This window comes from Dendrobium catenatum, unplaced genomic scaffold (genome assembly GCF_001605985.2).
Source record: "Dendrobium catenatum unplaced genomic scaffold, ASM160598v2 fragScaff_scaffold_370, whole genome shotgun sequence".
In the NCBI taxonomy this organism is placed as follows: domain Eukaryota; kingdom Viridiplantae; phylum Streptophyta; class Magnoliopsida; order Asparagales; family Orchidaceae; genus Dendrobium; species Dendrobium catenatum.
The window spans coordinates 5,231,308-5,243,076 of record NW_021318832.1 but is presented as its reverse complement, the minus strand read 5'-3'; the positions used below and the strand labels follow the sequence as shown (position 1 = coordinate 5,243,076).

General features: G+C 35.0%; 1 protein-coding gene across 4 annotated transcripts in view; it reads right to left on the bottom strand.

The window, feature by feature from the left end:
* Positions 1 to 231: 231 nt before the first annotated feature.
* Positions 232 to 11,769, bottom strand: part of LOC110095453 (splicing factor 3B subunit 3) — a 53,010-nt gene continuing 41,472 nt past the window's right edge. For all 4 annotated transcript variants that reach the window (XM_020820995.2, XM_028693837.1, XM_020820996.2 and 1 more), the window contains 3 exons: positions 7,769 to 7,908; positions 4,668 to 4,776; positions 232 to 689 (listed from right to left, as the gene is read on the bottom strand). In XM_020820995.2, coding sequence (XP_020676654.1) covers positions 486 to 689; positions 4,668 to 4,776; positions 7,769 to 7,908 — 453 coding nt within the window. In that variant the 3' untranslated portion in view covers positions 232 to 485. The remainder of the gene's footprint in view (positions 690 to 4,667; positions 4,777 to 7,768; positions 7,909 to 11,769) is intronic.

The following is an 11,769-nucleotide window of genomic DNA, read 5'->3' as shown; positions in this document are numbered from 1 at the left end:
AAAGTAATTTAAAAAAAATAAAATTATAAGTCAAAACAAAAAAATCAAGCTCCACAATTGAATCAAACTCAAGCTTTCCAAACGAACTCGAGCCTAAATTTTTTTAATGAACCAAATTTGATGAGCTCAAGCTCAATAAGAATGAACGAGCTCAATTAAATTAGGCAGATATTCAACTCGTTTACGTCCATGATCACGTGCATAAACATACCAACATGTGAAAAATGCATCTGGTTTTAACATAAAAATTTGGCATAAATTCATTAAAAAAATCCACCAATTCAATGCTTCTCTTCTCGAATCATACAATGGATGCTAACATAACTCTATAATGCATTATGATGCTTATAGTAATTTACATCAGAAACAAGCATTCATCAAGTGAATGATAAATAAACCATTGAGGCATAGCAGCAGCAACAAATTTAGCTCTGGTTTGAATCTGAAGCTTTAAAAATGGTGATGTGAAGAATAATGTCGAGCCCTCAAGTGGAAGCATGATGGATTCTCTCCAGTATCTGAATGACCTGATTCGGACAGAGAGGTTGATATGAATCAGAAGAATCAGAGGTAGAAGAAGCATCTGTGTTCTCAAGGAGAGGGAGAGAGAGCACAGCTTCCTGTTCCAGTAAAGTTAACTCCAGGAATTGGAGGAGCATATCTCCATCAAGCATGGTTGGAACTCCGGCCTGAATCATCACAAGGATTAATTACACGTCTAATCATTGGAAATCATACAATTAAGAGATAAACATGTATGGCTGGAAAAGAAAAGTGTTAGACGGGTCTGCCGGTCCGATGGGACCGGCTTACGCGAAACTGGCGGAGAGTTCTGCCTCTTGTACGCAGGAGCCGACCGCTCAGTTCATCTACGAGTTGTTTAGGAAGGTTTTTAAAGGGAGTTTGGAGGGAAATTTCTAAGTAGGGTTTGTTTAGAGAATTCTTTTTGAATTGTATGCATTAAATAGTTTGTTTTCCTAGAATTAGGGCATCTTGAATTTGGCTGAAATTTGAGATTTCTTAGGTTTAGATTTTCTTTTGGGCTCTAGCGGCATCTATAGATTTGAGAGAGGAAGATCATCCTCTCGAATAGATGATCAATTGTATCTTGTTGTTTTTCTTCTTCTACAAGTGAATTTCAAGTGTTTTCCCTCAGATTTTTTATTGTTTCTACTGTTTTTTTTTTTTAATTTTTCTGCTATGTTATTGTTGTTTTTCTCTAAAAACAGCCGTTTTCACTGTTGAGGTTGAGTGTTTCTGATGAGAGCATCCACCGTACATTTCGACATCGGCAGGATCGTAGATCGACGACTACGATTCATAGTTTTTTTATTTAATTTTCAGTTTTCCATTTGTACCCCTATGACTACGAGGGATTTGTGTCATGTTGTAGCCTGAGGGCATTTGTGTCTTTTACATTTTGTACTTTGGAAGCCTATATATAAAGGCCTAGCCTTTGTATTATTTTCTAATGTTTGATGAATGAAATTTTCTCTTGTTGATCTCTTTGTGAGTTTGTGAAATTTCTCAAGATATCTTTGTGAGTTCTTGAGGAGGTGGTACTTGTGGATCTCTTTGTGAGTTCTAGTGGAGGTGGTGCTTGAGGTTGGTAGCTCTAGATTTTCCCTTTCCCCTACACCAATTTTCCTCTTCCCTACCTAACCGAAACTTCACTCCCTCCCAATCCCCCCACCCACCCCATAGTTCCACCGCCGGCCTCTCCTGGCAGATCAAGCCACCGGCGGCTCAGCCAGCTCCCACGGCCGGCTGCCAGTCCGCCGCCCCCCTTGCCTCCAACCATGCCGCCGGCTCCCCTTTGATCCTACCTATTTTGAATTTCAAATTCCTCTTAATTAAATCACTTTCCTAATTAGTCTTTCTCTATTTAGGAAAGTCAATTAAGGGGATTTAAACCTATTTTGAAATTCAAACCCTTTTCCCTCTCATATTAAACCAAATTGGGAAGTTATTTTAAATTTACTCAAATATGAAATTAAAATCAGATTTGATTAGAATTTATTTATTAACCCATGGGCCCCACTTACTTAAATATCAAAGTCCCTCTCTCCCCCTCTACATGGCCAGCCCCTTCCCCTTGCTTCTCTCTCTCCAATTGTCTAATTGCCCTCAATCAAGACTCTCTAATTATCTCCCATAATTCCTCACCTCCCATTAATCCTTTGATTTGAATTTAAATTCAAATTCAAATCCTTCCCTCCAACTTCACAAAATCTGAGAATTAATTTCAGATTTTTGACTTTTCCCCTCCCAATTTAATCCAAATTCCCCCACAAAATCAGCCCCTATCCCCTCCTCCCTTGCCTCCCCTAGTCTTTAATTGATTAATTTGAATTTCAAATTAATTCCCTCCAATTTCACTTAAACCTGAATTTAATTTCAGGTTTCTAAATTTCCCCCAAGTGCTTCCCCAATCTAGCCGCTCCCCTCCCATTCCTCAAGCCGGCCCAACACCATCCCCTCCAACCACCACCTCCTCTCCCTCTTCTCTCCATTGGTGCTCCCTCATCTCCCGGCAAGAATGCATGGCGGATCCGGAAGTTGATCACGGATTCGTTTACGATTCTTAAGAGGAAGTCGACATCATTCAATCACCGTTCTTCGATCCCGAATTTGGGTCCGAAGGCACCATCAAAGAATACGTGGAGCATATTCATCGAAGAGCAACAACTTACAGGATCATGGAAGATCGCAGGACGACCACCTGTCTCTCCAACTTCGGCCAACTTTCCGTTGATCAAAACCTCTGGCATCCTCTGTCTTGCCGTGGCATCATTGGGCTTGCTTACTTTTATCCTCCGCTAAACCTACTTCCAAAGAATGATCGAGAGGGAAACTCTAAGGTTAATCGCATATTTGTTTACTATTTTGTTTTCATTATTCGAATCGCTCTGTTAATCTAACGTGTAACCGCATGCTAGAAGCAAATCAATAACTACGAAAACTGAAAATCCTAACTTAGTGAATCATTAATGTTATAATTTCATTGCGGAAACAAATTTCTTAATAAGATCCTGCAATTCTGTTGGTTGTTTCACATCAGTTTCCTATAAAAAAGGCTCATGGAGCTGATCAGAAATAGCTTAGATTACATAAATCTTTTTGTGGAATTCAATAGCTAAGGGGCTAATGGGATCATTTTTGTTTAACAAAAAGGAAAACACAAGCTGCTTTTGAAAATACTTGGGGGCAACATAATTGTTTTATTGAGATACTTCGACAAGCTCATAAGCAATTAAGTAGAGACAACAATTTTAGAAATCATTTATAGTTAGCTATGGTTGAAAAGATATGCATGCAGAACAAATACAATTTCGAAATTATACAGATAAATAATAAAGATATCAGCTTTCAAATATCAAGCTATCAAAAGAAAATAGAAAATTCTTATGATTAGATCAGGGAATCCATATATTCATAAAACTGAAGAGGAAGAACGCAATTCTAAAATTACCCATTTACTTAATACAGCCTTCGCATGGAGAAAAAAATGAATATATAGACAATATCAATATAAGAATTTTTTGAGAAATAGCAGGTGCAGAGCAAGAAATTTTTAGTAATGGGGCCGAAATTGATAATTTCTAAAACACTTAAATTTTTTCAGGTGATATACAAATAATAAAATTAATATTCGGAATTTAGTTAATCATTTAAATAGAAAAACTAAAAAGCTTATGAGTAAATTACACTATGGTCTACTAGATTAGAGGCTATTTAATGGTGCAAGAGTAGTTGGATTTAGGGTGTAAACGAGTCGAGTCGAGCTCGACTCATCAGCTTGTTCGCGATCTCGAACTCGAGTCAAGCTCGAGCACAGCTCGTGGCAATAACGGCGGGCTCGCGAGTTTGCTAATAAAAAAAAAGAAAAGGCAGGTCCCGGGAGGAAGTAGAACGAGCAAAAGAAGAAGAACAGGCAAAAGAAGCAACAGTTTAGAATAAAAGCTTTATAATTTAATCAGCCTTTACAACTTTTTATTTGCCTTAAAAGCTACATGTTTTAATGCCTTAAAAGCTATGGCTGAACTTATAGTTGTTTTTTCAAATGGAAGCTGAGCTTTGGAAACATTAAATTAATTAATTATATATATATATATATATATTAATTTTATTTTAAATAAAAAATAATAAGTATTTAAAATATGATTCGAGCTAGCTCGCGAGCTCACGAGCTCGTACTTGAGCTCGTTTAATAAACAAGCTCGGGTTTGAGCTCACAGCTCGATAAGCTCAGTTCACGAGCTCGTTAACAAGTCGAGCTCGAGCTGGTTCAGCTCACTTACATGGTTACACCCCTAGTTGTATTTGATCTGCAACAACAAATTTGCTTTGTTTTTAAATTTAAAATCAACTATTAAGCGAGTTTTATGTGTTGTGTGATGGGCTATATAATGAGCCATTTTGTAGGTTTTAACTTTTAAAATAAATTGTTATGTAATTTTCAACTATTATGTGACCACCCAGGCTCTGCCATGACAAATATTAAATCTAAAAGAAATTCAATAATGAACGAAAATGTTGATGTCTTCTGGGAACAAAACGGCACAAAATAAAGAAGATAAACAATGGCTAGAAAAAAACAAAGAAATCTTCTAAGACTTCTGTCAATAAATTTATCCAGCATAACACCTCAGAAGTTTTGTTCATACCCGCGAAAGACGTCCGCGAAATTCCTTATGGTCATTTCCTAGAACGGGAGCAGTCAAAGGATGAACAGCAAGCCTTGCCTGCACAGTCTCTAACAAATAATGTTCCTCACTGCAATTTCACAAAATAAAGAAAGATCATATAGAGAGATTTATAAAGTTATAATGCAAGAATATCCTAAAAAAAGAAAGTACAGCATCATAAAAATCAATTTTAGGACTGCAAATAGGGTTGTCGCTTCAGTTAGTAGAACTAAAACATTTAGGTATTTAGGCTGTTCTATATACCAGAAAAAATGGGTTCAGCCCATATTGTACTTCAAGGAAGGAGGACGGCAGATTGGTGTACTGTTAGTAGAAATTCATGGAGCTTTAACCGTGGTTATTTTGCAGCTAGTTCCTTCGATTGCTCTGCAGCCTTTTTCTCTGCATGATATTTCGACTTATATGGTTAATGCACCAATTTTTATTGGCAACTCCCCATATGATTCATAGGGCTTTTTCCTGCAGTTGATTTGGCCCATATCCATGAACTGTAGCAAGAATTGGCAGGCAGTAGCTTCTACGATTCCATCTAATGCCGGTGGCATTCTTGGAAGAATTTTTATTTCTGCTGTTTTGGTGTTTCACAAGGCTAATAAATGGTGGAAAAAAAACTTTTCTTTGGATGTTAGTCCTTTTCCTTCCAATGTAATTCTTTGATCGGATGTGAGATTTAAAATTCTACAAGAGGACATCTCCTTGAACGAGGCTTATATTTCGCTGAATTCTTCCCAAATACCTATTGCAATAGTGCTTACCCATGTTCTCATTCGGTCCGGTAAGTTATGTGTGCGGGAATTTCTAGATTTTTCTCTGCATGTGTCTATGAGTGTTCTCTGTGCATGTAAATGCATGAAATCTGTTCTAAAGCGAGTCTCAGAGGTCTGTATACATGATAACCAAAACCAAGAATTTCCCCTTGAGAGTGTCGCAGCCCTGGGGTGGCGGCACTATGGTGTTGAGCTTTTCATAACTTTGGAAACTTGGGGAATGTTGTGGCGCCAGATTGGGCATTGTGGTGCCATGTTCTCTGTCAAGAGTGCACTACGACGCCACAGTCTGGAGCGTCATGACATTAGATCAGATTTTTATAAAAAAAAAATCAAATTCCATGTGAAAATCCCATTTTGTCAAAATTCCCCCTTAGCTACCATTTTAGAGAGAGCAAGGGAGAAAAATTATAGAGAGAAAGTTTGATTCGAGCGACTTCAATTCATTTTCTGGCTTCGATTCAATTCAGAAAGTTGTTCGGATAGCGATAGGTTACATTCTAACTATCTCAATTTTTGTTAATGTAAAATTTTGGGATTTTTCTGATTAAAATTATAATTTCGTAGTATAAAAATGGGGATAACTTTGTATTCGCTAAACTTTCACTATGTAACTTTATGTAAGTTATAGATACTAGTATTCTGAATATTTTGGTATTTTCTCCAGAAATTTCCGCCAAATAAATTGAGAAGTATGCTATTTCTATCAAATTAGACAATGATTATGACATTAGAAAGTAACGTTGTAGAACATTGAAAGCTTCAAAACAGTGTTCTGAACAATCCTTGGCAATCTGGTGAAATTCTAAAAATTATGAAATTATGCCTCGGTCTTTGAATTTGTTGGCTGCTCATAAAGCATTTTGTGAGTTTCTACAAATTGGTTATTTTCATTTATTTCATTGAGAATCATATATATATATATATATATATATATCTGTGTGCGCGCGCGCTTGCATGCACTTGTTTATTTTCTTAAAATGTGCAATTCTAAAGAATTATGATGTTGGAGAAAGACCTGTTGTACTGAATACACTGGGAGTTATACGGATCTAAATTTCTTAACATCAAATGTACTAAGCATTTGGGAGTCAGAAGGGCCTGAATTCTAGATCTTTTCTATTGTGAGGCATAAGGCCCTAAGGGAATTCTTTACTTTTTGCTTTGACATATAAAATACTTATTTATTTTACATTAAGTATAAGTCTATTTAATTTCTGTTGTTTCTTAGCATTACTCTGATCAATTCAATAGCATGCTAATAACTGCTTTTAATTCATTATATGCATAATGGGTTAATTTTTAAAAATTTAGATTGGTGTGTATGACCTACTGAGCTGTGTTAGCTCAAACCTATTTTGCATTCTATTTCAGGTCAAAGATAGGGTAAGGAGCCAGTTGAGTAGTTGAGGTTAGTTTCTGATCTTCTAAGTTTGTGCAGGTATTTTTTTGGTCTATAGAATTTATAAAATCATGACTATTGTCTGTTGTGCTCTGCTCTGTTCTGGTCTGCTCTATAGCCATGTACTTTAGCGTAAAGATTTTGTTGTTTACACATTTTGAAGATGATTGAAATGAAAAGAAAATTATGATTAATCTTCTATTATGTTCATTCGAAGTTAACTACTAGCTCTTTTGTATGTTCATTATTGAAAATTTTTTGAAAAATTCTCAAAAACTAGATCTGCCACCACCCAACATGATATGACCTATTCTACTTGCCGGTTATATTGAGTTGGGTTGTGACATCTTCCCCGTCATTTCTCTTCTTGATTTTAATAATATGTTGAAAGTGCAGTTGAATTTTGTTAGATTTACTATATATCTTTCTATTGTATGATATTTCAATCATTCCCATTACGTTTGTCATGCCTAACTTTTTGCAATTCATTAACTCTTGTGAATTTTTCTTCCTCAAGTTTTCTTCAATCAGTTTCAGTCAAAGGAGATCACCACAAATCAAATTTCAAATAATGTATAGACATAAATATAAGAGCATTTCTATATAAATTTCAGTTTAGAAGATGCTATAACATCAGCAGCAGTAGCTTTTTCCCAATTTAAAAAAGTTCAATGCTCACCAAAGAATATTTCAAACTGTTTAATGATATTTCACAAAAAACAAAGTGAAAGTATATAAAAACAAAACTGCAGATAGGCAAGAAAAAGTCAAGAAAAGTGAATCAACTCAAAGAAACCTTCTAAATTTAGTAACACAATCTCCAATATGCCATAAATGCATGATGTTATATGCATTTCAAATTAATAAGAAGTTCGATTAATTTATGTTACCTTGTAACAGGAATAAGTATGAGCATACTTCCAAGAAGTGTGCTTGCAACAATGTTATTATCTAAAGACTTGCAACCTATATCAGTGCCATCAGAATCATTCAACAAGTCATCCACTGACGATCTGTACAAAAATAAACCCTGCATATATTTTTAAATGTTCAGTAAAAGAGAGTAGCAAACTTTGCACCTGTCACACAATTCCTCGCGCTAAATATTCTAGAATAGTTGACAATAATATACTTGGTTGAAATAAAATTGCCTTTCTAACCAAATTTCTATGATAATTAAGAAAAGAAATAGGAACTATATGATTCGAGTGTGTTCGCATTATTTTTCATGGCCATGGGTAGTGTATCATTTTGAAACTAATGGTAATACTGGCTACCAAAGAAGAAGAAATAAACCAAAATATTCTGCATAAAATTCAAATACTGAACATTGAAATCACAATTTTCTCAAATTAAGCAGCCATAAGTCTATCTGAGACCGCAAATTTTTCTTTTTTTGCTTTAAAATTTTCAAATTTCAGTTGAAAAAAATTAATAAGCACATAATGCAAGGATTTAGAACCGCAAGACACCCTAAAGTTGTCAACAGTAAAAGCAAAGACCATGCCATGCAAGATAAGTTAAGGTAACAACTAATTTAAAGTAGACGGTGCCATGGATGACTGCACTGGAAGTTCATGTAAGCTTCTGATGCCACGGCCGTAACAGACAGACAAATCCCACTGTTATCTCTGCTTTATCATCAATGTTCAAGTCACCTCAAAGCTATGAAGCAAAATTTACATTAAATTTGTTAAAAATCAGATCAAAAGCTGATTTGATACATATAATTTCCCTGATCTCTTACCCTAATTTAGTAGCTCTATTTGCCAACAAATTTTAGTATTTAACTCATTGAATGACATTTTTGCACATGCTTCAAGCAGCAAGCTACAGAAATTATAATGATTTCTGCCTAAGTTTTAGGTGGCTGCTGCAGCTGTTTATTCCCTTATTTCGTGCACGTGTTTGGGGCAGATTTCCAGATTTTACTGACCTGCTGCTACTGCGGTTTAAAAGTCTAATTTTTTGCATATTTATTTTTTTCCTTAAAAAGGCTCTCAGCTCTTCAGGCATAAATCTTGATAATTGCATCAAGTGAATTTCCTGTTTTTTTGTGTAATTAGTGTATTGCCTTATACGTTTTTCCAAACGTTAGACATGTATGCTCTGGTCTTCAGATGATTAAGCAATGAAGAATTATTATTCCTTCCCTGTTAATATGTCTAAGTTTTTATGCATGGATTAAGGCCTTGTTTTTCTTTGTGATATCAAAGGTTGCTCTAGCAAACAATCTAACCATTCGTATGACCAAATGTGTAAAGGAATTTGGAGGGCAATGCTTCACCTTCTAAGTCTACTCTGATCCAGACATTTTCATCCCTCAGCCCTCTAATGGAGCTAACAAGAAGTTGAATCCAATCACTGAAAGGTAAATAGCCACAATTATATTTAATGGCCATAATCAGTGATGTTGTTCATATAAAATAGAGGGGCAAACATGACCACTTCATGTGATTAACCCCAACCTCAGGTAGAGGAGATCCAGACTACAAACTCCAAAAAGCAAAGAATAATTTGGCAATGTCATGGCTTATCAAATCCACGACTATTGAGATAAGAAAATAATTCTTACTCTACTCCCCTACAAAGGAGTTTAAGAAGCTATAAAAGAAGCTTAAGTTTGAGAACACATCAGAACTCTTCTCGGTTGAAAAAAAAAAAAAAATCCTTCACAAATTCCTCAAGGTGATCTCTTTGTTAATCAATATTTCAATTCTTTCAACCGTCAAAGGCATAACTTGATCTATTAGAGCATCATGATTGGAAGTGCCCTGGTAATAAAACACAATATAAATCAATCATCGAAGAAAAAAATGGGTGTTTAAGTTCCTCATGGAACTAAAAAAAATTAATGATGAAGTTTGAGGAAGAAATTTAGGCAAAAACACCTTTGCCTACTATTAAAGAGACCTTCTTCGAGATTCAATCGCAGGAAACTCAAAGGATGGTGATGATGGGGCCATCAAAACCTTTACCAATTATATAAGGATTGGCTCTTGTGGCTTGTGAGTTATATAAATCTTCCTAAAATGACTTCAGGCAAAATAAAGCCATAGTGTGACTACTATAAAACATAAGGTCAGATCACATAAAGTCATAAACATGTTGGAAGTGTTAATAAAAACCTCAAAATTGGAAGTCAACTTAGAGGCCTCACACTAAATAAAGTAAATGACAGCATGTATGCATGTATCTAGTAGCAACACCTAGCTTAATTCCCTTGAACCAAGTATACCGACCAAGGAACAAATAAAGGCTCTAAAAAATCTACTAAGTTAGAAACAGAATGAAGAACAACTCAACCTCCATTCTTCTGATGTGATTGGAGCATGTTCTCTGGCCCAATCAGGTCATCAATTATACTGATAATGCAAAAAGGTTCAATAAGGTATGTGGATTATTGATTTTGAAGCCCTCGATCACATAACCAGTGACATTTCTCTCTAAGAACCATTGACAACTGTAAAAACAGACATATTTGTAAAATTGCCAACGGAATGATGACCAAAATTATTGGAATGAGAACTATTGTAATCTCCAACGGATTAAAACTCCACTCATTCTTATTTGCCCCTAATCTAGATTGCAAATAGTTATATATAAATAAACTTGCCTGTGATCATCGTTGCATTATAATTCTCACATAACCTTTGTTTTCTTCAAGATTTGAATTCAAGGAAGACGATTTGGAATGCTGAAGTATGCTCAAGACTCTACCCCTCAAACTCAATATTCTTTCATATCTTCATGTTCTTAAGATCACATCAACTGATTCAAACTCTAATAAAGATAGTTAGTTTATTTTACATCACTATTATCTAGATCACCTATATATTTTTGTACCTTAAAATATTGTTTCCTTTGCTTGACAAAAATATTTCTAAAGATCTTGTGAAGTTAACTAATTTTCTAAATATACTCAACAGCACTATCCCAATCTACCTTATTAAAGTTTATATCAATTTTCACTCATTCATTCTGATATCTAAGGACCCTTTATGGCTTTATAGTTAAAAATGTGTCTAAATCTAGATGGTTCAGCTCCTTCATAGATGATCACATTGGAGTTGCATGGATATTCTTGATGAAAGAAATTTTATTACAACAACAACAACAACAATATCAAGCCTTTATCCCACTACGTGGGGTCGGCTACATGAATCATTTTTCTCCATTGTGTCCTATTAAAAGTCAAATTCTCGTTTAAAGCGAGAAATTTTTTTTTGTGAACTTCAATACCATGATCCAAGCCCAATTCTACACAAAAAATTTAAGAACTGAAGACCGATAATGTTCAAAAATATTTTGGATCAATCTTGAGTGATTATTTATCCAAAAAAAAAAAATCATCAGAGCTCCTTTGTTGACACTCTTCAACAAAATGATTTAACTAAAAGAATAACCATATCCTAGTAGTCTAGTCTCTTATGTTCACCACCCTCATCACTAATATTTTTAGGGTAAAGTTTTGCTAACTCATAAATAGAATGTCCTCTCCTCTTGTATTCTCAGCTTTAAAGCCTCCATTTTTGGCCTCTTGAAAGCCTACCCATAATATAAGTAAACTGAATCCCATTTTTATTAAATATATATATTTTTTGTCCGGTACTTGTCTAACCAAGAGAGATGCAAATGCTACTCACCACTAAATGATCTGAAACACCATGGATGTGATCTTTCTTAAACAACAAAGATTCTTTCCTAAACCAGATATTCAAGGGGAGATCATACCAAAGGAATATTTTTCATAAAATTCCTATCACTAATCCTACTTGCAATTCAAAAGAAGTTGTTGCAAGCCCCCTAAACAATTTTACACTCTACCTTCCACTCAAAATATTAATACAAAAACTTTAATCTTATTTCAAACGGAGTCAACCATAAATTG